The 27,880-nt window shown below is 36.1% G+C and overlaps 1 protein-coding gene across 1 annotated transcript in view; it reads left to right on the top strand.

Annotated features, from left to right (window-relative positions):
• NEK1 (NIMA-related kinase 1) overlaps positions 1–27,880 on the top strand; it is a 229,495-nt gene that overhangs the window by 7,371 nt on the left and 194,244 nt on the right. Inside the window, exons 3-8 of the mRNA XM_006902136.1 lie at positions 7,571–7,668; positions 11,765–11,848; positions 15,066–15,133; positions 15,545–15,631; positions 17,925–17,979; positions 20,525–20,725. Coding sequence (XP_006902198.1) covers positions 7,571–7,668; positions 11,765–11,848; positions 15,066–15,133; positions 15,545–15,631; positions 17,925–17,979; positions 20,525–20,725 — 593 coding nt within the window. The remainder of the gene's footprint in view (positions 1–7,570; positions 7,669–11,764; positions 11,849–15,065; positions 15,134–15,544; positions 15,632–17,924; positions 17,980–20,524; positions 20,726–27,880) is intronic.

Below are 27,880 nucleotides of genomic sequence, written 5' to 3'. Positions count from 1 at the left end.
CAGACTTGGCCAATGCAGTACATTAACTGATCTCCTGAGTTCTGCTATCAAGGTTACTTTATAAAACTATTATTCAGATATACACACTATTAAAGCTGAAGAAGAAGACTTGAGAATTTCTATCAACTTTTACAGTCTGAAATTTATCAAACTTAGAATAAGATGAATAACTGGAAAGCTTAAGTTGGATACAGAGAACAACAGATAGTTGTAAAATATGGCCTTGTTCTTCTTGTTATGCATTGTCAAGTTGCCTCTGCTTCATTGTACCCTATGTTCAGTAGCTCTGAAGCCTGTCCTGTCTTGAACCAGTCTCACTGACTCTGATACATCTATTGCCCTAGTTGCTCTATCAATTCATTTTATCTGGGGTCTTCCTCTCCTGTGCTGTCTCTCCACCCTTCTGAGCATGACGTTCTTCTCCAAGGATCGGTCCCTCCTGGCTGTATGCAAAAAGTATGTGAGACGGAGTTTCAAAATCCTAGCTTCCAAGGAGAAACTTGGTTTCACCTTCTCCAAGACGGACCTATTTGTTTTCTTGGTGTTCCATGGTATATTCAAGACTCTTCTCCAGCACCTCAACACAAAGGCATGAATCCTTCTATTATCCTTAGTTATTATTCAGCACTCTGATGGCATAGCAAGTAATTGTGAAGACCATGGCCTAGATTAGGTGCACCTTAGCCTCTAGACTGACATCGTTGCTTCTAAGTACTCTGGAAAAGTCCTTGACAGCAGATTTACCTAGTGTAATTCGCCTTTTGATTTTGTAACTGCTGGTTCAAAGAGTGTTGATTGTGAAGCCGAGCAAGCTGTACCTGTAAACAACCTCAGTGTCTTCTCCATCCATCATGGTGCTGGCTCAGTGGTGAGAATAATTGTCTTCTTGATGTTGAACTTCAATCTATATCGAAGACTACAGGTTGTTAGGGACTGTAAAATTCACTATGACTCAGAGTGACCCTATGAACAATAGATCTGAATCTAATCTCCTGCACCATCCTTATGATCTGTGATAAGCTTGAGACCATTGTTAACGGTCACTGTGTCATCTGTATTGTTAAGGGTTTTCTCAGATTTTCCACCTTTTCCATCATGATGTCTTTTTCTAATGACTTTGTTGTCCTGACAGTATGCCCAAAGTATGTGAGACTAAAGTTTTACCACTCTTGCCTCTAAAGAGCATTCAGTTTCACTCCCTCCGAGAGAGACTTGTTTGTTCTTTTGGTAGTCCATGATATATTCAGTACTTTCCTCCAACACATTCACAGACATCTATTCTCCAAGTTCCTTAATCCTTAATCTGACTTTCAGGTGCATAGAAAATACCATAGCTTGCATCAGGCACACTTTAGTCTTTAAAGTGACAACTTTGTTCTTTAGCATTTAAAAAGGTCATGACAGTAGATTTCCCTAATGCAACACATTTTATGATTTCATGACTACTGCTCCCAGGGATGTTTATTGTGGATTTATTTCAGTAAAATGAAATCTTTGATAATTTTAATCTTTTCTTTGGTGAGGATTTTTGCTTTTTTGATGTTGAGAGGGACATCATATTGAAGGTTATAATGTTTGCTCTTAAGCAAGTGCTTCAAGTTTTCCTTGTCCTCTGCATGAAGAATTTTCATCTGCATGACTCCGGTTGTGCATGAGTCTTCAATCCTTAAGCCACATTCTTTATAAATTTCAGCTTCTTGAACGATTTGCTTAGCATACATCTAGAATAGGATTAGAGAAAAGATACAACTCTGATGCACATCTGTTCTGATGTCATTACAAAGACAGGAAAGAAAGAAAAAAGCAAAATAAGTGTCAAAGGAGACTCCACGACTTACACTGGCATGTAAATAGATTCAAACAAAAGGACGAAGCACAGAAGAGAGCTGAACAGGAGCTTTCAAAGGTTGGTTAGAGAAGACAAGCAGAGCATCAGCATGAAATGTGCAAAGAGCTGGAGATAGAAAACCAACAGAGAAGAACACACTCAGTATTTCTCAAACTGAAAGACCTTGAACATTTTCAAGTCTTAAGTTGCAGTACTGAAGAATTCTGTGGGCAAAATCTTAAGTGATGCAGGAAACATTAAGAGAAGATAGAATATTTAAGAATCATTGTATGAAAAAGAATTGATGGATACTGAAGGATTTAATGAAGTAACATATGATCAATAATCAATGATAATGAAGGAAGAACTTCAGTCTTCAGGCATTTCAGGAAGCCCATGTTTCCCTGGGTATGCTCACTAGTCCACACCAACAAATTTGGAAAACCACTCCTAAGCCAACTGACTGGAAGATATCCCTGTATTTGTTCCCATTCCAAAAAAATGGTTTAGTGGAGTTTGGAAATTATGGAACTATGTCATTAACATCTTTTGCAAGTAAAATACTGCTGAAGATTATTTAAAAACAGTTGAAACAGTTCATTGACAGAGAACTGGCAGAAATTCAAGATGGATTCACAAGAGACTGTGGAAGGAAGGATATCATTGCTGATGTCAGATAGGTCTTAAGCTCAGAAAATACCAGAAAGCTGTTTACTTTTGTTGTTTTTACTCTGCAAAGGCCTTTGTAGATTATAACAAGTGATGGATAAAATTGAGAAAAATGGGAATTCCAGAACACATAATTGTACTTATCTGAAACCTAGACCAAGAAGTACTTGTCTGAAAAAGAATAAGGGAAACCTCCATCATTTAAAATCAGGAAAGGTGTGTATTGGGGTTGTATCATTTCTCCATACCTATTCACTCTGTGTGCTGAGAATCATTTGAGAAGCTGCAGTGTATAAAGAAGAATGTGGCATCAGTATAGGAGAAAAACTTATCCACAGTCTGAGTTATGGAGTTGATAACCTTCCTTGCAGAAAATGAAAACAATTGAAGTACTTAACCAGAAGTGATCAAGAATTATAGTCCAGCGCAAGCCTCCTTGGTTTTCCGCTTCCAGAGGGAAGCTTCATTTATATCTTGAGCTGGGACAATGAAGTACCTGGGAACTCCTTTCACAGCTCCTATCTCAATTTAGTCTCCCAGTTTTCTGCCCATTGCATCCCCGAGCTCACTCAAGGCTGTTAAGGACCAGGTAAAGAAGGCAGACACCTGGCCTGTTTTCACTGTATGACCTGAGAAAGCCACTTCCCTGCTCAGACTGGGGCTCTTAAGGTAGGACTTGTGATCTTAAACTCCATTCCTGATCTTAGCCACAAAACGTGGCGGGTTCATCATGAAGAGACCCCTCACTGTCCATGAACAAAATCACTGGGGAGAGGCCCTATGTGTGCAGGGAGTATGGAAAAGGTTTCACTGAGAAGACAAAGCTTACTTGTCATCAGTGAACTCAGTGAAGAGAGACCCTATATTGGAATGACTTCGGTACAGACTGCAACGAAGAAGTCATTCCTCCTACTGCATCAAAGACCACACAGAGAATACTTCCTATTGTCCATAATGTGTGGAATCCTTTGATATCATTTAAGATTGTAGGTGAGCCTTTAATTCTTGTGTCAGCAAGAATCCTCTTGGTTGTCTGATCACAAAACCAGGAACCCTGACGACATAGTGGTTGAAACACTTAGTACTTTTAATCCACCAATTCTTTCCCCTGAGAAAGATGTGACAGTTGTCCACAATAAAGGTGACAGCTTTTGAAACAAAAAAAAAAAATTATAGTCTTCAATATAGTTCCCAACATCAAGAAAGCAAAAACTTTCACCAATACATCAGTAGACTGCACTGTGGTAGATGGAGTAAAGATTGAAATGGGAATAATCAGCTCATTTAGCTTGGATCCACAGTCAACACTCTTGGTAGCAGCAAATTAAAAGATGTATTTCACTGAGAAAAATCTGTAGTCAAGGACCTTGTTAAAATGCTTAAGAGCAAGGATATCGGTTTAAAGACTAAAGTTCATCTGATCTAAGCCGTTGTATATTCAGTTGCTTTCTGTACATCTCAGAGTTGAACAATGAATAAGGAAGAAGACTTGATGCCTTTGAACTGGGTTGGTAGAGATTGTTGTATTCTTTTGAATTGCCCAAAGAACAAATAAGTCTGTACTGGAGGAAGAGCAACCTGGGATCTCCTTAGAAGCAAAGATGGTGAAACTTTATTCTCATTTATTCTGAGCATTTTGTAAGATAGTGTTAGTCCTTGGAAAAGGCCATCATGCTTGGAAAAGTAGCATATTAAGAAAAAGAAGACAACTCTCAAATCAGATGGGTTGACCCAGTAACATTAACAATGGGCTTGAGCATTTTGGAGATGACAAAAATGGCACAGAATAGGACAGCGTTCAGATCTGTTGTTCATACGGTTGATAGGAGTTTTGGTAGACTCAGTGGTAGACTAATAAAAGTATGTAAAGACATTAGACTATGTGTATAATAATAAATTATGTATAGTAAGAAAAATTGTAGTTCTAGAATACTTAATGGAAATAAGAATACTCATGGAAAACCTGTGTATAGATCAAGAATCAGGCATTCACATAGCAAAAGTGAATACTTCATGGTTTCATTATTTGGAAAGGTGTATGTCATGGTTGTCATACCTCTTCAGTATGTATGTACAGCAAGTAATTTGAGAAACTGAATTATATGAAGAAAAATTTGGCTTCAGTATTGCTGGAAGAACCATTAATAACCTACATTATGGAGATAACACAGCCCTCTTCCCAGAAAGTGAAGATGGCTCAAAATATACACTGATCTTTATGAAAGACTTTAATGTTGAATGTCAATAAAATAAAAATCCTCAGAACTATACCAATAGACAACATTACAGTTGGAGAAAAGATTGACGTTGTTGAACATAAATTCAAATACACAACAATGTAATTATTGTACTCTTCTCACTTCTTACCTGTTATTTTCACTTCCTTTACTGCTTTTTTCTACCTCTTTCTGTCTTACAGAGTTTACCCTTGTGCTCTTCTTCTTCTTTTTTTTTTCTTTTGGGGCTGTTCTTTTGATCTTCTGTGTTTGCTTATTCTAAGGAGTGAGCGTCTCCCTGGTGGTGTTAGTTCCCATTTACAATTCAGTACTCACTGCTGTGTGTTAGATTTTGACTCCCAGTGATCCTCCAGTTGGTTTCCAAAGTTTTCAGTGTTAATGAGAGGAGATGCCTGCCTTTCTCCAAGGGAACAGCTAAGTGGGTTTGAGCCGCTGGCTTGGCTGAAACTTCAGCCACAGTTTTTTGTTCCAGGTCTGAATGATGACAAAGGGCCATATTCTATGGAGTGCCACTAATTTCTACTAAGACCATTAAAATTGACATTTTTGTGTTTCTGGGTTTGTTTCACCATCCTCCCTACTTTATCCTGGATCATCTTCTATAATTTTGTTTAGAGTAGTTAGAAGTGGGGATCAGGCACCATCTGCTTCTGATTGAGTCTTGAAGGTTGTGTTTTACCTGGTTCCTTAGTCCTTCATAGTAATTGTACTCTTCTCGCAGATAAGAAGTGAGAAGAGTCCCATTATATTAATGGTGTTGTGTTGTTGTGTGTTTTTTTTTTTTTGTTCCAGTGAAAGACCAGTAGTTGTAGTATAAATGACATAAGCTTTTAAGACCGCAGTTGCTATTTATTGAAGTAGGATATAGAATGTTTTTTTGTTGTTTTTTTTTTAAGAATGTTTTCTTTGTGAACTGTGTTCTTAGACAGTGATGTGGAGGCCTTTGGACCAGCAACTCATTTCCTCAGTATGTTTATAATTAAGAATTTTATTTTGCTTTGTCCCTCTTGGCTCTGCTATATGTTGTTGTTATGTGCCATCAAGTCACTTGTGACTCATAGTGACCCTATGTACAAGAGCCCTAAACCCTGCTCTGTCCTTTGTCAATCTCATTGTCTCCGACACACCTACTCCCACGACCCCAATCACTGAATCATTCCATCTCATTGAGAGTCTTCCTCTCCTGTGCTGTCACTTCACTCACCCAAACATGATGTCCCTCTCCAAAGACTGGTTTCTCCTTGCAACATGCCCAAAGTATGTCCTCTCCAGGACAAACCTATTTGTTTTCTTAGCAGTCCATGGTATATTCAGCACTCTTATCCAGCACCAGAGCTCAAAGGCATCAATTCTCTTTCTATAATCCCTAGTCACTGTTCAGCTCTCTGATGCATAGCACACAATTGCAAAGACTATAGCCTGGATCAGGCACACCTTAGTCTCCATTTGTTATAGTTCTACTAGTATGTAGTGATTTAGTAGATGATAGATGTGGGATTTATTAGATGTTAGAAGTGGTATTGACAACACCTTGAGAGAAATACTCTAATGTTGTCCAGTCATGGGCAGAGTGTGGAAGTATTTTGTGGACCAAAAGATAAAGGTTAATAGGACAGTTTCATATATTCATGTTTGTCCACATATTATGTTATGTTCTGGCAAGTCACCTGTCGTACATAGTGACCCTATGTACAATAGCTCTGAAGCCTGTCCTGAGCCAGCTTCACTAATTCTGACACACTAACCCCCGTTGTCTCATTTATTGTGTCAATCCATTTCATTCGGAGTCTTCCCCTCCTGTGCTGTCCCTCCACCCTTCCAAGCATGATGTCCATCTCCAAGGACCCATCCCTCCTGGCCCTGTGCCCAAAGTATGTGAGCCGGAGCTTCAGAATTCTAGCTTCCAAGGAAAGACTTTGCTTCACCCTCTACAAGACAGACCTATTTGTGTTCTTGGCAGTCCGTGACTCTTCTCCAGCACCACATCTTAAAGGCATCGATTATTCTTCTGTCATTCTTAGTGATTGTCCAGCTCTTTGAAGCATAACAAGTAATTGCGAAGACCACCGCTTGGGTTTTACATGCACCTGAGTCTCTAGATGGACATTGTTGCTTTTCAGCACTCTGGAGAGATCCCTGACAGTAGATTTTCTCAATGCTGTTTGTCTTCTGATTTCCAGACTGCAGGTGTTAAGAATGTTGATTGTGGAGCCAAGGAAGCTGTAATTGTAAACAAACTCAATCTCTTCTCCATCTATCACAGTGCTGCCATTTGGCCCAGTGGTATATACACATAGAAATGGTGTGAAAAAGTCAGAGAAATCTTTAGAGACTGTCTGTAACTTTCTATTGAATCCAGAGTTCATCACAACACTTAAATATTACCATATTTGGTTACAAGTAAATAAGTGGGTTTAGCAAAAAAGCTAAAAATAACTCATATCTGAAAGGTAGGTAGGAAAACATAATTCTGTACTCCACTTTTAAAGAAGTCTACTGAATTCATTCAAGTAAGTAATTCTGTGTACTCAGTTCAGTTAATTGAAACATTCTTTTTAAATGTTTATATCCCATTGATGTTGAGGTCAGTGTAGACACCATCAGTTTCCAACTAAATAGTATATTCTTGGTAGAAAAACTATTTGTGATAGAGTTGCTTGTTAACCAACGCTATTGTATGACTTATGTATCTGGTCTTTGCTTCCTAATTCTTCTTAGTATGGTGTTATTTTTATTATTTAGCTATTATCTTTAGAAAATGTTTAAGTACTTTTGATTTAGCTATGCCTTTGATACACAGTTTTAGAAAGTGACATGTAATGTTTCTATTTTGTAGAAAATGGCTCCCTCTACATAGTGATGGATTACTGTGAAGGAGGGGATCTGTTTAAACGAATAAATGCTCAGAAAGGCATTTTGTTTCAAGAAGATCAAGTAAGATATGCAGATATTGACTTACACTTTATAGTTTTACTGAGAAGTAGTTAAGTAGGAAACTCATTTCAAGTTTATGTGTATATTTATCCACAAATGCTAATTTTAATCATCAGGATATATCAGTATTGTATCCATTATTTCATCAGGCACATTTCTGTTCTCATTAGCTTTCACCATAGTTCAGTTCCCCCACTTTCTTCATTTCTAGTCTCTAATGATTTTGATACAATTAGTATGTATTCTGTTTTATATGTTCTGTTTGGAAACCTTGGTTGTGCAGTGGCTGAGCACTTGGCTCCTAACTGAAAGGTGGATCGATGATTTGAGCCCATGAGTTATATTACTGGAGAAAGATGTGGCAGTCTGATTCCCTAAGGTTCCAGCTTTGGAAACACTGTGGGGCAATTTTACTTTCTGGTGATTTCTGTAAGTCAGAATTGACTTGGTGGCAGTGAGTTTAGTTTTGGTGTTTGTAATGTAATGTAGTTATCAAAATAAAAAGAATTGAAATAATAACTAATTTTTGTAATTTGTCTGGCAATGCAAAGGCCAATGTAAATTTTTACGTGAAATGCAGTATAATCTGTATAATAAGTGTATATATTATATAGGTTTTAGTGTATATGTCCAGACTTTATGTAGGTATACATGTGTGGAAGAAAATCTGCAGGAATTTACCAAACTGAATCACTGAAGGAAGTTACCAAACTGAACCACTGAAGGGTGGACTAGTGAGAAAAGAATATTTTCGTGCTGCTTCGGCAGCACATATACTAAAATTGGAACGATACAGAGAAGATTAGCATGGCCCCTGCACAAGGATGACACGCAAATTCGTGAAGCGTTAAAAAAAAAAAAGAATATTTTCATCCTTAATTATCTGATGATATTTGTAAAAAGAAAATTTCACTGACTTTGTAGTTAGAAAAAAGTAGATTCAAATCCTTTGTGATTTGGGACAAGTTCCTTAAGTTCCTTTAGATTCTTTATCTATTGAAAAGGGAAACTGAAAAAAAAAGAAAAGAGAAACTGGATTGCTTACAAGATTATAAAATTAAAACATCAAATCCATTTTTTCTAGCATGGTAAACACTCACCCCTCCCTTTTTCTTTATGTACAGTAATCTTCACAGAAGCTGAGGAATGGATCTTTTAATTAGTAGCTGGAGACTATAACCGTGATACCACCACGGTCTCTTGCATTATATTCCATTTCAACAAAACCTACTCTTTCCCCTTTATATTGTCATATTTAATTTTCCTTCTCCTTCAAAACAGCCATACCAATATGTTTAATTAATATGTGTATGCATTTTTGCAAAAGATTGATCATTATTTTGTATACTTTTTAAAGAAAGTATCTACAGGATTGTACTTTTTTCCTCTCATTTTACTTTTCTCCTAAGTATAGCATGTCTGGAAAAGGACATGCAATTGGAAACATTGTTAGTCAGTGAAAGAAAGACCCTGAATAAGATGATGTGTAGTGATTGGATTAGTGGGCTTAAGCACAACAGAGGTTGTAAGGATGGTGCAGGATTGGGCATAGTTTCATTCTTTTGGGGTTGCTATATGCTGACTAGACGGCATCTAACAACAACAATGTCAAGTCATATTTCTCAAGCTTTACTTAACCTCATTTGTTTGCAGTTATGCCCACTGGAGAGAGCATAGAATTTGAAGTAAAAAATTTAGATTGCGTTCTTGTTCATTCTACTGCTTGTAACCTTAGTGATTGTAAACAAGTTACTGAACTGTTTTTAAATTATATACTTGTTAATTAATGGGTATGTGTTTACCATATGGCATGGTTTACTATTCTGGTGATGGTCAAATGGTAATGCATGCTAATGTATGAAGTGCTGTTTTTATTAGCATCTTATTACTTGTGCTTCTTCTCACTGGATATGCTGCAAAATGCTGAAACTTTCCATTGTAAAGTACATTGTTAGTGATTCTACTCTAAGACAAAATATCATTGTATATAGTGGCATTTGTGTGTGTGTTGTGAACCTTTTAATTTTAGAAATTACTATAGAGATCTATATCATTTTGTGCATCTCTGAGATTATCTATAGAATATAAAAAATTGGTAATTCCTCCTTTTCAGTTAATAGTGTTGTTATTATTTTTACTAATGGGTGTTGTTAACACAATTAAAGATATTATTTATTTGGTGTCCATAACCAGGTATGTACATAGGGAGTTGTGCTGCTAACCTAGAAGTGGCACTTGCTTAGCTAACTCCTCTTCTTAGGACAAAGGGGAGAAGTCTCCATCTGTGTGATTTTCAGACTTTGAAACCTGCTGGAGGGTTAGCTACGAATTGGAACCAGTTCAACAGCAATGAGTTTCAGTTGGACTTGAAATAAGAAAAGCCATTTAAGTAAAAACATCCCTCTGCTCTTTTCACTTTAAATCAGAAAAACTTAAAAGGGTAGAGGCCAATTATATTTTGTGGTAAAGCTTAGCATCAATTGAGAAGGAGTTGTCCACTTCTAGAATTTAGGTGGGGCATAGGAAGACAGATAACAAAATAGTCTCTGAATACTCAAATAATTCTCTTTAGTGATACTCCTTTGTTAGTATCAGAAAAAAATCTACAAGTTCGTAAGGAACTTAACTAAGTTTGTGACTATCATTTAGTAGTATAAACAATGAGATGAAAAAGTACATTCTCCCATACAATCTTTGAATGTGCTTTGCCTTCACGTAATACTGTACAAAGTAATCATAGACTAGTTATACTCAGGGACCTGTGGTGGTGTAGTCTGTAAGCAGTTGCTCTGCTAACCCCAAAATTGCCTCTCTGGTGGTTTGACATTGCTAGCAAATCTGAGAGACAAAGATAAGCAGTTTCCTTTCATGTGATTTACAGTCTCAAAAATTCATTGGAGGGTCAGCTGTGAGCGAGTTCTGACTTGGTGGCACTGAGAGAGAAAGGGAGAACCCAAGCAAGTATGAGCAAGTTCTGCTTATTTCCAGGATTAGAAGTGAGGTAAAGACTGAACCTTTGTGTTTCCAAATGCTCAACTACAGGACATATTATTAGTATTTGGTAAATGTGAGAGTTCAGGGGGTGGTGGATGGGGTGAGCCAGAGATGCATTCCAAATTTTCAGCTTGTTTTTTCCCCCCTCTTGTTATTTTTTTAAGATTTAAAAAATTGTAGAAACATATAAAATAATGAAGTCATCCATAATCATATTACTATTGTATAAATTATTTCCATTTTGTACTCTTCTCTAAAAGTTTCTTTGATTTGTAAGCTGTGCTTCAATAGCACTTTTATGTTTTAGAGTTAGAATTTACTCTGCACATACTGCATGCCATTTATCTTTTCTTTTTAATTTTTTTTATTTTACTATTTTTTTTGTGTACCGTCAAATCAGATCTGACTGGTACAGGAGGAGATTGTTCCTCCTTCTCCAGCAAAGCATCTGGTGGATTTGAACCGCGCACCTCTGGGGCCATTTATCTTGAGACTACTTAATGATATTGTTGAATACCATGGAGTTGGAACTAATCCATAGTTGATCCTCCAGCAAGTTTTCAGAAGCATATAATCTCATGGCGGGAGATTGCCCATCCTTCTCCAATTCATCCTTCTCCTGTGGAGCAATTGGTGGATTTGAACTGTGTGTCTTTGGGATTACAGTGCAGCTTCTTACCACTAAGCCACCAGAGCTCTTTTTGTTTAATGATAACAATCCAAAAAAAAAAATCTCTGTTGCCATCAGGTTGGTCCGGACTAAGCAACCTTATAGTATAGAGAACTGCCTGGCAGGGTTTCTAAGGCTGTAATCTTTATAGAAATAGTCACACTTCTTTACTGACTAGAGCCTGATGGATTCAGACTGCTGATTTCTTGGTTTACAACCAAACACTTAAACCGAGGATTCTTTCTATTAATGTGAGTGGCTGTACATGAAAAATAGGCTCTAACATAAAAGTATTATTTTAAGGAACTTCCCTTCAAAAGCCAATATTCATAAATACTTTCAATGATTAAGGAAAATTGTTTTGCTCTCCTTTGATTTGCTATTAACTGTAAACTTTAGAAGAAATGATAATCATAATTTCCCCCCCTTTAGATTTTGGACTGGTTTGTACAGATATGTTTGGCCCTGAAACATGTACATGATAGAAAAATTCTTCATCGAGACATAAAATCACAGGTATGCTTGTCACTTATAACTTCTTAATGGATAAAGGAATAAAGTCTACATTGTCTTGGATCAGAAAGTTTTGCTTTTCCTATAATTATGTCCTTTCCTCCTTCCCTTGCTTTTTGTTGTTATTGTATGCCAGCAAGTTGGAACCAATTCATAGCTAACCACCAGCAGGTTTTTAGAGGCAGTTAATCACACGTGACAAGATTGTCCATCCTTGTCTTGCAGAGCAGCTTGTGGGTTTGAGCTGAGTGCCTCTGGGACTGCAGCACAGCTTCTTACCACTAGGCCACCTCCCCTTGCTATAGCCCTAGAAATCTTTTGCCCTTGTGCCCTGTGTTAGATTTTTTATTTTCTTGTTCTTTTAGTGCTTTGTTATGATGAAATAAATTTTTAAAAAGCAAGTTGTTTTGTGTACCTTTGAGTCAGAACTGACCCATACCTGACCCTCTCACAGATTTTCAGAGACAGTTAATTACACAGGAGGAGATTTCCTGTCATTTTTCTGTGGAGCAGCAGGTGGATTTTGTACAAACACTCACACACACACACACTCTCACACACTATTTTTTGGTATATTGCTGTTGCACATATATTACATGTCTGAAGTTATTTTTATTGGTTACCTACAGAAATTCGAAGATACTGCTCACTTGTCATTTGGCTTCTAGTGTTTCTTTAAATATTTAAAGCCATTGTAATTTATCCTTGTTTCCAGTGTTATAATGTCGTGAAGTTCAGTTGTCTTTCATTATGTTGTGTACTTTTGACTTAAGAATACACGTTTCTTTGTTTTTTTTTAAATGTTCAGCTATTAATTTTCAAATACAGGGTTTTTCCCCCTTTCTCTGAATTTTTTTTTTTTTTTAGAATCTCTTAGGGCATAGTGGAATTTCATAATCGATCTCTTAAAGTATCTTATTTGACCTTTCCTATCTTATCTCTGTCTTTATTGCATTGTAGAAAAATTCATCAGCTTGCATGTTTTTGCATTATATCCCTATTCAGCTTTGTTAAATATGTATCTGTCAGTTTACTTTGTTGTTGTAATGATTCCTTTTTTCTTCAAGCATTCTAATATTTTTCATATTTCTGTATTATTTGTGCCTAGTTTTGGTTTCACTAACTGGACAATACTTTATTTACCACTTTTTATCATTTGTAACTGCTTAAAGTTATTACTGGATTTTTTTTTTTTAAATGAATTCTATCTAGTGAATATTTGTTCAGGTTGTTGATTTTATTGGCTGTTTTAACTCATTAGATTTCTTCATGTGTATCAGATTTTTAAAAATTTTTTTTAAGCAAGCGCTTTTATTGGGAGGATTTCATTTATACATTGATTTATTTGGCAGTTTAGTTAGTGGTGGTTGCCTTGCCTCCCCCTTGGTTGAATCCTCTTGATTCCTAGAGTGGAAGTGAAGAGGCACTTTGGTTCCTGATGTAAGGATTGTGTTTACTTACTTATTTTTTAAAATTCTTATGAAACCCGGACCCCAGGAAAAAGAGGAAAGAAAGGAACTATGATGGTAACACCATACTCCCATTCCTTCCAGACCCTTTGCACTATCTAATCCTATGTCATTGCATCTTACTTATCTCAGTTAACTCCACTGGCTCATTTTCGGTATTGAACAGTTGCCTGCTTTACATCTCCTGAGTGATTGGAGTACTTGTTATTCAACACACTCCTGGCTTCCAGTGGTTTGTAGAGCTCTGGAGTTGTACATTTATGAACGCAAAGTAATTGGATAAATTATTGGAACAATTAAGGTTGATTTGTTACATTTAGGCTAGTTAGAAATTTATTTTTAGGAGAAGATCTAATTTAATTTTTAAGAAAGCTGCATGCAGATATATTTCACATACCATAAAACACATTTAAAATGTACACTTTGGTGATTTTTAGTGTATTTATGAGGTTGTGAAAGCCTCACCACTGTTTAATTCCAGAACATTTTCATGATTCCAAAACCAAATTTTCTATCTAATAGCAGTCATTTTTCACTTACCTCTCCCAAAGGCTCTGTGTAAAAGTAAGGGCTGCATGGGGATGGCCACATCTGACCTTGACCTACTTCACAAAGGGAAACGCTCCTTGTTAGCAACATCAGCAACACAGACAATTCCCATGACGTCAGACTTGTCCCCCTGCTCCCACACCTTTTCTGTTCATCCTAATACCAATCTTACTGCTTTACTGGGCCCAAAATCCAGTGTACAGAAAACTGTGTTAGAGAAGTCAAAAGGGTGATTTCAGGTTATAGTAGCAGAATGCTTGTCAGAACAGTTTCCAAAATATGCTCACTATCACCTCAGCCTCACAGCTTTAGGCCAATGTTACAAAGCTGTCAGTCTTGCCGCTTATGGCAAGATGCCCAAAAGACTTGAGCAAAGGCTTTTAGATTTGGTTCTGTGTGGAGTAGCAGTCCCAAGATCCACTCCTTCTCATGTCTTGTCTCTGGTTCTCTGCTGTAGCTGCTTGGGCTGCTCCTCTCATAGGCCTTAGTAGGACTGCTACAAGAATCTGTGGTCCCGAAGGACGAGCTACATTCTCATGCTTCTTTGATTTTGGGGAAGATCCTCCAATTCTCCAGCTGAATCTACTCAGTTTAATGGCAGGACTAGCCAATGCCCTTATGAATAGGCTAACACATCTTGTTCACATATGTCCACCCATCCACTTGGCAAATTTGAAGTCAGATCTCTAAGGAAGCCATTTTGAACAATAAGCCATTAACACTGCACTTTGTTAATCACTACTTTTGTATCTTGATATTGGCAACTTTAGCTCATATAAGTAGAATGATACAATGTTGCCTTTGTTAATTTTATAATTGAACTTTTTGACTTTTTATTGTTGAATTGTAAAGTTTCTGGATACAAGTCCCTTGTCAGATGTGATTTGAAATACTTTCATTCTGTGGATTTCTCCCATTTTCTTGATGGTGTGCGCTTGATGTATAAAATTTTTCATCTTAAGTTCAGTTTTGAGATTTTTTTCCCCCTCATTTATGCTTTTAGGTGAATCATTGCCTAATTTAAGGGCACAGAGATTTACTCTTATATTTTTTCTAAAAGTTTCGTAGTGTTCCTACATAGGTATACTCCATTATGAGTTTTTGTGTCTAGAATGAAATGAAGATTATTTACATGTGGATTTCTTTTGAATTGTATTGGCTTAAAAATAATTGTAACATAATTCTGTTGTAATCTTTTACAGAACATATTTTTAACCAAAGATGGGACGGTACAACTTGGTGATTTTGGAATTGCTAGAGTTCTAAATAGGTAATAGATGTCTTAAAAACTTTGCATAGCTATAATGCCTTAATTTGAATAAAGATAAAAGTAAGAAAACCTGATCTGATAAATGATTATGATATCTGATCATTTATAAAATATCCCTTCCTTGGGAGGGGATGAGCTGAGGTGGAGGGAGGGCGGGCCTGGCAACATGCTTGGGCTGGAGAGAGAGGGAAAAACGGGAGTTTCCAAGGTTTATGACAAGTTTTAGGGCCCAGTGAAAAATGCAATTCCCTGGGGCCAGCCTCAGCCCATTTAAAAACACAGAAGCAGGTATAAGTGAGAGTGTAAAAAAAATATACAAAATTAAAATGCAGGTCATGTGTTGGGGTGGGAATTTAAAAAAAAATCTGTTCAGAATTTGAAACTTATACAATAATTCTCTTTTTGTTCTAGTACTGTAGAGTTGGCTCGCACTTGCATAGGGACCCCATACTACTTGTCACCTGAAATCTGTGAAAATAAACCTTATAATAATAAAAGGTATTTGAAACAGTATTCATCATATGATATACTTGCCTTTATATCTTCCTCTATTGTACTGGACGAACTAAAGCCTTCAGAGTAGTATTTTAACATCAGTTTATGTACATGTGTAAATTAGTCTGTATAATTAAATATGTGTATGTAATGTATATGTACTATATCTAATATTTGTGTAATTTGTAAACATGTATACACACACCTCTAAATATATGTATGTCTATATATTATAGTATTTTATGAGAGAACTTACTGTTTCAATATTGTACTGAAGAATTACTGGAGCTCTTTTAGAATATATGTAAGTGTATAATGTTTAAATTTGATGCAGCCAGAATGCTCCTTGGAGACAAGTATGGTGAAACTTCATTTTACACACTTTGGGCATGTTGCTTGGAGAGGATATTCTTTGGAGAAGGACATCATGGTTGGAAGGGTGGAAGGACAGAAAAGGATAGGAAGACCCTTATTCAGATAAATTGACATAGTGACTATAGCAGTGGGTGCGAGTGTGTCAGAGACTGTGAGCATGGCTCAGGATAGGACAAGGGTTCAGATCTATTGTTCATAGGGCCACTATGAGTCATACTCGATGACACCTAACAAGAACAACAATTGTATTTATAAATAGGATAAGGCAAGGTTCAGATCTATTTTTCATAGCAACCCAAAGGCACATGGTTTGAATTCACCTGCTAGAAGCAGCAGTCTCCTCCTGTGGGATTTACTGCCTCCGAAAATCCATTGGACATTCAACAGTGAGTTGGTTCTAACTTGATGGTACATAACAACAACAGCAGCATTTCTTGTATATTTATTGTACTGCAGAAGTTGTTTTGAATGCTATATATTAACTCTTTTAATCCTCACACTAACCTTGTGTGGTGTAGGTATTGATCATTCTGCTTTTCTATTTGGAAAAAGTAAAAAGAACTTTGAATTTCCTCAGCTTACCAATTGGTGAAATCAGTACTCAAACTAAACCGTTGATACCCAAGCTTATATTCTTTTTTTCCTCCAGGTTTTTTTTTAACTTTAACTGAGATTTTTAACAAAAGTTTATAGAGAATTTAAATTTCTATTCATTCATTGTTACACATTTTCCTCCCTACCCACCTCCCAGTTGACTTTTTTCTTTGAAAAAAATTATTTCATTGTTGCACAATTTTCTCCCCCACCCCAGTCCACTTTCCTATGCAGCTCTTATTCTGAACTGTTGTCATGCGAATTATACCTAATCATATATTCCTTTTAAACATTTTTTCCCTCTTTGTTTGAATACCATGTACATTATTTATCCCCTCTTTCTTAGTTTCCCTCCAAGCCACATGTCAGTCCAGTTTAATAAAGTGGCATTGTGCAGTATTTGTCATTTTGTGATTGAGATATTTCACTCAGCATTATATCCTCCAGGGTCACCCATTTTGTATAATATTTTATGAGCTTTTTATTTTTCAGTGCTGCGTAGTTAGCCATTGTGTGAATATATATCACAGTTTCTCTATCCATTTATTTGTTGATGGGTACTTTGGTTGTTTCCATTTCTTTGCTATTGTGAGCAAAACAGCAATAAACATAGGTATACACATATCTATTTGGGTGGCAGTTCTGGTTTCTTTAGGGTATATTCCCAGTAGTGGAATTGCTGGGTCAAATGGTATTTCTATTTCCAGCTTTTTGAGAAAGCGTCATACTGCCTTTGGTAGTGGATGCATCATTTTACACTCCTACCAGCAGTGAATAGTGGTTCCAGTTTCTCCACAAGCTCTCCCGCATTTGTTGTTTGCTGCTTTGTTGAATTTTGCTGTAGTTACTGGGGTGAGAGGATATGTCATAATTGTTTTAATTTGCATCTCTCTTAAAGCTAGGGATTTTGAATATTTTTTCATTTGTTTGTTAGCTTTATATTATTAATCAAGAAACTGTCCTTTAGGTGGTTTAGTGGTAAGGAATTGCACTACTGATGCCAAAATATGTGTTTTGACTTTTGCTAAATACAACTAACTAAATGGAATATACATAAAATTTAAAGAGTACTTAAACTTTGAAAATAATTGTGTGGCAGTCCATTGTTTTTCTAACCTAGGACAGCTGGTTTGTGGTTTGGTTATTTTGTATTATATAGGAAGTGTTTTATATAAAAGGTAATAAATTTTTTTCATTTTAGAGGAAACATTTTATATCATGCTTCCCACCCAAGCATTTAAATGCTGTATTTGTTACTTTTAAATGAAAAAACTAAATTTTTTAAAGTAATTTTTATCCTTAGGAGATTTATTTTTCTTACTTCTAGTGACATTTGGGCTCTGGGGTGTGTCCTTTATGAGATGTGCACACTTAAGCATGCAGTAAGTAAACATTTCTGAAGTATTATAAGATTATGTATTAAAAACTGTAATATTTTAAGTTTTATGTATCTTTTAGATAAGCCTCTAGTACTATAAATTCTTTTAAGGCAGCTATTTGGTTTCTTATTTTTTCCAAAGCCTAAATTAAAAATTATTTTCATTTAACATATATATATGTGTATATTTTATATATGCTTATAGTATATTTCTTGTTCAAATAGTTCACCTTTTCCCTATAAAATTATTACCAAGGATAGATTGAGATTTTGTTAAAACCTTATTTAATGTGAAATTGATTTGGTTTTTTTCTTTAAAATTGATGTTCTTATACAGAGGATTTTTTAGTTTCATAATGGCAGATCCTCTGAAAATTTTAATATTATTTGGTTTCAGAAATTATTGAAATGCTTTTGTCTGATATGTTTATCATGCGAGAAAGATGAACAGTCTCCTCCTGTGCGATTAATAACCCCGAAAACCCCCAGAGAGCCAGCTGTGGGTCAGTTCTGACTGTACAGTACCCACTAACAAAAATATGTTAATAGAAGAATTTTGTAATTTTAAATATTCTAATTCAGAGATATTAAAGTTTTCCCTCTGACAGCTATTTTGAAGGAGCACATTAACACATCAAAAAGTAATATTTTTTCTTGTTGAGTCTAAATACTGCACTTAAAAATGTTTTTCTGTTAACATTTTCGTTATGCAAAATTGTACAGAATACACAAAAATAAAAATAAGTGAAAATCATAAGCAATTATTTATCATAATCAAGAAGCCTTTCAAAATACTACTTGCAATATTGTTTTGTTCTAGACTTTGTTTACATTTGATAAAAAATTCTTTTTTCCCTCAAATGGTTGATTATTATTACTTGATACAATTGAGATTTTTTTCTTATAATTTTTAATGATTGTATGCTTTTGTATTACTTTAAAGTTTATTTTTCTTTTCTCTTGGCCTGCTTTTATCTAAATTGTCACTATTGTTTTTTTTGAAAATAACATTTACATTTTATACTGGTTTACTTAAAAAGTTTATATAACTTTTTTTCACATTGGATCTTTTCTAGTTCCTTTACCCACCCCTCCCTCTACCCATCAAATTGTACAACCCCCCCACCAAATTGTACACCCCACCAGACATCCTCATCACTCTGTTTGTACCCTCCCCTTCTTGTATCTTCATATACATTTTAATAGTTATCTTTCTATTCCTACAATAATGGTCTTATTTACTGTTTTGTCCTTATGGGACTAAGTTAGTTGGCTTAGCATAATGCTCTCCAACCCTTCCCAAAATAGGTAGTGATTTTCAGAATTATTGCTCCTGCATGCTGCATAGTATTCCGTTGTGTTACTGTACCACAATTTCTCAATCCATTTGATTGTTTTGGGGTTTTGGGCTGTTTCCATATTTTTTGAGGGTTTTTCTTAAATATTTATTTCATAGTGGTTTGCTTTTAATGTTCGTATACATTGTTTTTCACACTGGATCTTTCCTGTTTCCTTTACCCACCCTCCTTCCGCCTATCAAATTGAAATTATTAATTATAAAATCACTTTCATCGATTGATATAAATTATAGAATATTTTACTTAATGTTTAACTGTTCTTTTAGAAGAATAAAAAACTTTTCATTCAGAATGGAACTGTGCTGTTTCCGGTTTCTTTTTTCCACCTTCATATTTTTATTGGTACACATCTAATTATTCATGCACATTGTTTCATTTATGTACGTAGTAGTTAATGTTTTCTTTGTGTTTTATACTTGCCTTCATTGACATTATATTTCATACAATCATTCCTATACATTGTGCTTTATAAACTGAATCATCATTGAATTGTGCCAACCATTACCCCTCTTTTCAGGTTCCCATTGGATATAGAACTTATGATAGTATTTCACCTTAAAATATACATCCCAGTAGATGTAGTTTGTATTTGACCTTAGAATATTTACCATATTGTTGATCACATGACTTTTAGGAACATTAAACACACAGATAATAATTGTAGTGAGCAGTGTTAAAGAAGAAAATGATTTTGATTATTAGTATTTTTATATGATAAATTTTTCCCAGATACTTTTAGTCCTAAAGTAGTATTTAGCTCTTGTTATTATACCACATGCATTTCATTTAATGTATATTGATACTCCCTAAGGAGGTCTGGTGGCTCTTAGTAGTAAGGAGTTGTGCTGCCAAACTAAAGACATGTGGTTTGAATCCACCAGCTGCTCCATGGGAGAAGGATGGATAGTCTCTGCCATGCATTTCACTACCTGTGAAAACCCACAGAAGAGTCATCTGTGGGTCACTTCCTCTTTGATGATACACAATGAAAACAATAATATTCTCTTTGGTATATATTTACAGATAACCCAATGAATCTTTAGATAGTACAGAAGGATTACAAATTAGATAATTATGGTTCTTAAATATATTGATAAGGAAATAACATTAAGTTTAAAAAAGTTCATTACTGATATTAGCATTTTCCATTTATGGATGCTTCATGTATACTAATATATTTCTGGATTTCAGTTTGAAGCTGGAAATATGAAAAATCTGGTACTGAAGATAATATCTGGATCTTTCCCCCCTGTATCGTTGCATTATTCCTATGATCTCCGTAATTTGCTCTCTCAATTATTTAAAAGAAATCCCAGGGATAGACCATCAGTCAACTCCATATTGGAGAAGAATTTTATAGCCAAGCGTATTGAAAAATTTCTCTCACCACAGGTATGCCTTCTAATGTTGTGATTAAAGTTTAACTATAGGGTGTGGTGTTTCAGTAGGAGATGCCCTCTGTTTTGGTGAAAAGCATATAACAATGTTAGAGGGATAGGGTATCTTTTTTCAGACTGCACTTGGGGTCACTTTTCATTCTAATTCAATCCTTACCCTATCTGTTTGCTTTCCATTTATAAGTTATTCTTTTGCCTCTTTGGCTACTAACTGCTTAATTGTTAAATCTTTCTGTGTCTGTGAACAATGAAGATTACAAATATATTGGAATCATTAGGTAATAAAATTTAACATTGCAAGTGTGCAGTATATTCAGTATCAATATATCAAGTTACACTAATATCGTGGAAGAAGGATGGGCAATCTCCTCCCCTGTGATTACCTGCCTTTAAAAATCCACCTGAGGGTCCGCTATCGTTGGGTTCTGACTCTTTGTTACACAATAACAACAAAAAACACTAATATAAAATCACAGTTGTTGTGCGTTGTCCAGTCAGAACTGACCCATAACTGACCCTCCAACATGTTTTCAGAGGCAGTAAATTGTTCAGCAGGAGATTGCCCATCTCTCTTCCATGAAGAGCAGCTGGTGAATTTGAACCTTGTACTTTTGCATTGGCAGTGCAGTTCTTTACCACTGAGCTGCCAGAGCTCCCTATAAATATAGTTGTAAAATTTTATTTAGTGATAAAATACTTGGAAATTATTTTATTGCAGGTGGGTTTTTTTGTAATTTATTGTGTTATTATTTGAGTGTAAGTTTAGAGCAAATTGGTATCCCATTCAACCATTCATACATACTTTGTTTTATTACTATAATACCCACAGTGTAACAACACTCTTTGCAGTCCTTCCTGTGTTTTTCCTTGTTGCCTTTCGTACCTATGTGCTCCACAAATATGTATACATATATTGTAGATTATTACTCATTAATTTTCTTCTATATTGTGTGATAAATATTTGTTGAGCTAAATTTTAATTTGACAATATTTATAAGAAATCTATATGAAACCATTACAATAAGGTATTCATATATATGTGATCAATGGAATTAACATTTTTATGTTTCATGTTTAGTGCAACTTTTACTGTTTTAAATTATCACTGTTAAACCTTCTTTAAATAAGATACCTAGCAAAGTCATAGTTTTGTTACTTTTGTGTGTTGGAGGAGAAGGAAATGTCATATTCAGGCTTAACAGAAAATTTATGTGAGTAGTTACTCTTCACAAGAGAAATGTGTATTTAATCATGACAATTAGGAGAACTTATTAGTAGAACAGCTAATTCAATTTGAAAGTTTAAGGATAATTGTGTAAGACATGGCAGAAGTCTGAATCGTAGGTGTCTAGTAAGACTTCTTTGTTCAAATAACATTTGCAAGGACAGCTTTCTGATGCAGTGTTCTGTTGTTTTTTGGCAGCTATCAGAGAAGTAAGAATGGGTTTTCTTTGTCTTATTTGAGTGCTTTCACCACCCCAAATACCAGCTGTTAGGGCATACAGCATTGGAATTCAACTAAGGAGCAACGAAAAACAAGTCTGATACACTGAAAAGTTAAAATATGGAAAGAAAAAGGGTAGATCGTAACTATTAACAGTGAAATACAACATTATATATTTGTTATATATTTATCCTTTCATTGCTTTTCATTTAAGCACCATTAAATTGAATTCTTCATAGAAACTTTATCTTTTGTTCTTAAAACTTTTTTTTTTTTTTTACTGTATGGTACTAGTTTAGTTTCTAGGTGAGAAAGCTTATGATACATTTTTTTAAGAATACAATTTATGAACTTTACTGTTACACATGAACTGTTATTTTCACTGTCATTAAAATATTTTCTCCAGTTTTTTTTGCCCCTTAAAGCTTTAATTGCCACTAGCTAAGGTTTGGTTGTGTACAATCTGACAACTTCTTGAATGTGGCAGAACATATACTGAATAATCTACTATTCAGTAGGCATGTGAGTGTGTAATTAAAGATGCGCACCATTCTTTTTTTTTAAATAAAAATATTTTAATTGTGATTTTAACAAAGTTTACAGTTTATTTTTTCATTGTTGTACAATTTCCTCCTTATCCCTTTCTCTCCCCTCCTCCAGATCACTTTGCAGTGCACCTCTTATTCCAGACTGTTGTCATACATATAATGCCTAACTATATGTTCCTTTCAGACCGTTCTTCCTCTCATCTGTGCCAATGCACTGTTCATTATCTGTCTACTCTTTTCCTGTTTTGCTGAAGATTATCAGTACATCAACAGAAAACTACCAGAAATACAGGCTGGTTTTAGAAGAGGTCATGGTACTAGAAACATTATCAGAAATGTCAGATGTATCTTGGAAGAAAGCAAAGAGTACCAGAAGAATGTCTATTGTGTTTTATTGCCTATGCAAAAGCATTTGACTGGGTGGATCACAACATATTATGGCTAACCTTGTGAATAATGGGAATCCCAGAACACACAATTGTGCTCAGGCAAAACCTATACTCAGACCAGGAAGCATTCCTCAGAACAGAGCAAGGAAACACTGCACGGTTCAAAATCATGAAAGGAGTTCATCAGGAATATGTCCTGTCTCCATAGTTTTTCAGTCTATATGCAGAACAGATTATTTGGGACGCTGGATTTTATAAGGAGGAATGTGACATCAGGATTGGAGGAAGACTCATTAACAGCCTAGTTATGCATATAACACAACCTTGCTGAAACTTAGGAGCACGTGAAGTGCTTGCTGCAGAAGGTCAAGGGCTGTAGTCTTCAATATGGATTGCAGCTGAACATAAAGAAAAAGATTCTCACCTCTGGACCATTGTCAGCACCATGACGGGTGGAGAAGAGATTGCATTTGACAGTTACAGCTTGTTCACCTCCACAATCAACACTCTGGCACCTGCAGGCAAGAAATAAAAAGATGAATTGCATTGAGAAAATCTGTTGTTAGAGACCTCCCTGGAGTATTGAAAAGCAACGATGTCAGTCTAGAGATTAAGGTGAGCCTGATCCAGGTCATGGTCTTCACGGTTATAACAGAGTTAGTAAGGGTGACAGAAAAATTGGTGCCTTTGAGTTGTGGTGCTCGAGAAGAGTGTTGAACATACCATGGACTGCCAAGAAAACAAATAGGTTGGAGAGGTTGACCCTCTTGGAGAGGGTCAAACCAAATTTCTCCTTGAAGGCAAGGATTTTGAAGCTCTGTCTCACGTGCTTTGGGCACGCGGCCAGGAGGGACCAGTCCTTAGAAAAGGACATCTTGGATGAGTGGAGGGACAGTGCAGGAGAGGAAGACCTTGGATGAGGTGGTTGATACAGTAACTGGCAATGAGAGGTGTGTCAAAGTCAATGAGACTGGCTCAAGATAGGGCAGGTGTTCAGAACTGTGGTATACAAGGTCGTTATGAGTCACAAGCAACTCATCAGCACCTAAAAACAACAACTCTTTCTATTCTCCCCTCAAACCTCCATGTCACTCCAGAAAGTAGAGTTAAGCTTTCTAAAATGAAAGACTTCCTGTACCCTGTGGTAGGAGTACACATACTGATTTCTAACAGTCCAGAACCATAGTAAACATAGTAGTCATTCAGGGATTTCAGTTGTTAAATGCAGGCAGGTTATTTTATTCCCAAGGTGAAACAAAAACATGTCAGTTTTTGAAGTTTAGACTGATCATTTGGGAGATTCTTACCTCCAGCTGGCCAATTCTTGCAAGTATTGTTTTAATTGCAAGATTAGTATAAAAATTCATTCTTCACTTAGTGCTGTGGGCCATGTGAAATAAAAATTAGCAAGATTTAAGAGTTTTTTCAGTGTAGTATTTGGTTTACAGACAATATGTTGTTGCTATGTACTGTATAGTTGGAACCAACTCATAGTTGACCTTCCAGCAGACATTCTGAGGTAATAAGTTCTTGTCACAGTGACACACCCCCTACTGCCCATCTTTCTCCCTTAGAGCAATGGAGGGTTCAAACTGCTTGCAGTTGAGACATCTGGAAGACATTTACTTGGCCAACTGAATGAAAGAAGTCTATATTCTCATTTCCAAAACAGGTGATCCAACAAAATGTGGAAGTTACCAAATAGTATTGCTAATATTACTTACAAACAAAATCCAAAGACGACTACAACAGTTCTTCAATAGAGAACTGCTAGAAATACAAGCTGGGTTTAGAAGAGGCACTAGGAATATCACTGCTGATTTCAGATGCATTTTGGTTGAAAGCAGAGTATACCAGGAAGATGTCTATTTGTTTTTTATCAAGTATGCAAAGAATGTATTATATTGGATAGATCTGAAGAAGAACTCTTGAATATGTCAAAAACTCAAGTTGTCACTTTGAGGATTAAGGTGTCTTTAACCCACACCATATTTTTCAGCTAATTCATATGCGTGTGAAATCTTGAGAATAAAAAAAGGAAAAAAAACCAGAAATGATACATTAAAAGTGTGATGATGGCAAAAAATACTTAATATCTTAAACTTCATCTCACATACTTTAAGTATGTTGTCAGGAGGGACCTGCCCTTGGAAAAAGATACCATCCTGGAAAAAGCAAAAGAGAAGAAGGCTCTCAATGATACAGATTGTCACTAACTGTGACAATTGGCTTGAGCATGGTGGAGATGTAACAGTGGTTTGGGATAGAGTTCCTTTCTGTTGTTGTTAGGTGGCTGTAAGTCAATCAGTTCCATGGCATCTAACAACAACAACAACACAGCTGTATTCCATTTTCCTCAGTCAGGACTTTAGGACTTAATTGATAGGATATATAATATCTATAAAGAGAGAGCCCTGTTGGCCCAATGGGATGGAAAATGATGCTACCAAGCCAAAGGTGGGTGATTTTAATCTGCGGCCCTCAGGCCTGGTTTTAATTCTTTTTGGTCAAACATTCTCCTAAGTGGTATAGCACTGGTCTGTCCACTTGCCATACAGAGGTAACTCGTATTTGCTGTGATGCTAAACATTGAGACACTGATGTGTCAAATGCGATAATGGTTACCCCACATGGACAGTGTTTGATGGCGTTCCTCCATTAAAACAAGCTTGGAAGCAGGAGTGGCATCCACTTCCAAAATAGCTTGCCTCCAGAAATTCTATGAACATGGAGAAACGATGAAAGTTATACAAGTATTCAGGTCATTGGTTCATAGGGTCAACTATGAGTCGTCTACAACTTGATGGCACTTGACAACAGCAACAGAGACTGCTAGAAGAATCATCATATATTTGGATACAATAACATTTAGACTAAGGAACCTTAACACACATTAGGAGGAATCAACATGCATTTATAGAATCTAACATGTTTTTGGAGGAAATACAGTAGAATGACTCACATTGTTGTTGAAGTCAATTGGATTTTGGCTGAAAGCAGAGACCACTAGAAAGATGTCTGTTTGTTATTGCCTGTGCAGAGTCATTTGGCTATGTGCATAATAACAAATTATGGGTAATACTGAAAAGAAAGGGAATTTGAGAACACTTACCTGTACTCTTTATAAAACCTGTATGTAGACCAAGAAGCAGTTGTCAGAAGAGCATAAGAAAACACTATGGTTTAAAATCTGGAAAGGTAAATATCAAGGTTATATGCTTTTTTCCATACTTACTCAGTTTATATGCTGAGCAAAATAATCTGAGAACCTGGACTATATATAGAATAATATGACATCAGGATTAGATAAAGACTACTCAATAAGCGGCATTAAAGGGTCAGAGTTATGCACACATCTAGTAGAAGAGCCTTTCAGGTAAAGGGAAAGCCAGTGCAAAAGCTCTGAGATAGTCATGTGCCTGGCCAGTTCCACGAATTACATGCAAGGGCATTGCTGGAAGAGAATGAGGAGAAGAGATAATAATGTAGGATTGTGTAGAGTCTTGCTAGCTTTTAGTTTTACTGAGAGCTTTGGACATAGGAATGACAGTATCTTTTTCTTGTGTTCAGCACAAGCTCCACCATCTGGTTCCTAGAACATTTCATTGTGCGGTGGTCTCACCATCACTGACTAGATAGGGCTCACATTCAGAAGCAGAGGCCTCCCTGAACATTCCCATCCCTAGCCTAACCTGTTACTCAATGCATCTATCTGCAGGTGCTGCATTTGCACACAGACCTGAAATCACCAAACGTGTTTTCATAATCCTCTTAGGCAAGGCAAGCAGTACTGCCCTATGATGGAGTCTGATCATATAAAGAAAATATTGTGGGCTCATATATAGGGGCTAGATTGGGGAGCAGGAAGCATCCCCACCTTTGACGTACTCAACCTCAACTTAACCACCTGATGCTCTGCACAGGGACCTTTCATCCTATTGTCTTTCAAAAAATTCAATTGGATAATTATGTATTTTACTTGGAAAGTACCTTTTCAAAGTAGAAAATCATTATGAAAGTAAGTTCTGAATATTTTCAGTGTAATTAATCCACTTAATTAATCTTTGTATGAGCAGTTTCCTCTCAAAAACCAAAATCTTTTTGATTGCCATAAATTCCTAATAAGACCCTATAGGAAAGGGTGGGGAGCTTTGATGCTTTAGTGGTAAAGGAATTTTGCTGCCAACACAAAAATGTGTGGTCTGAGTTTACTAGCTGCTCCATGGGAGAAAGATGAGCAGTGTTTCCCTATGCAATTTACTGTCTCTGAAAACCTGATGGAGGATCATCTCTGGCTCGGTTCTAACTTGACTGTACACAGCAATGTTGACAACACAGGTGAGGGTAGAACTGCCCATAGAGTAGTTTACAAGCTTGTACTTCTTCATGGAAACAGACTTCCTGTCACATGTTCTCCTACAGATTGCCTGATTTAAAGCACTCACTCCTCTGTTAGCAGCTGAGGAATTTAATCTTTTGGCACTGCACCATCAGGCTGCTTTTTAGTCTTGGGTTGGTGAAGAAGAGGAAGGCTTTCTATCAGGTGAAATGACACAGTGGCTGCTGCAGAGGGCTCTTGTGTGTCCCAAACTGTGAGGATTGTGCAGGACAGGACTGGGTTCAGATCTTTTGTTCATAGGGTCTCTATGAGTCGTACTTAGCTCAGTGGCACCTAACAACAACAAACAAGGTAAATTATGTAAATCATCTTAAATTCATTCTACAGTGTTGCTTTTTCTTTTAGAGCCCTGGATTGAATTCCATAGACT

Source organism: Elephantulus edwardii, unplaced genomic scaffold, assembly GCF_000299155.1.
Source record: "Elephantulus edwardii isolate Elephantulus edwardi_28Jun2011 unplaced genomic scaffold, EleEdw1.0 scaffold00371, whole genome shotgun sequence".
In the NCBI taxonomy this organism is placed as follows: Eukaryota; Metazoa; Chordata; class Mammalia; order Macroscelidea; family Macroscelididae; genus Elephantulus; species Elephantulus edwardii.
Note: the sequence above shows the minus strand (reverse complement) of the source record. Positions and strands in the feature narration are given on the sequence as shown.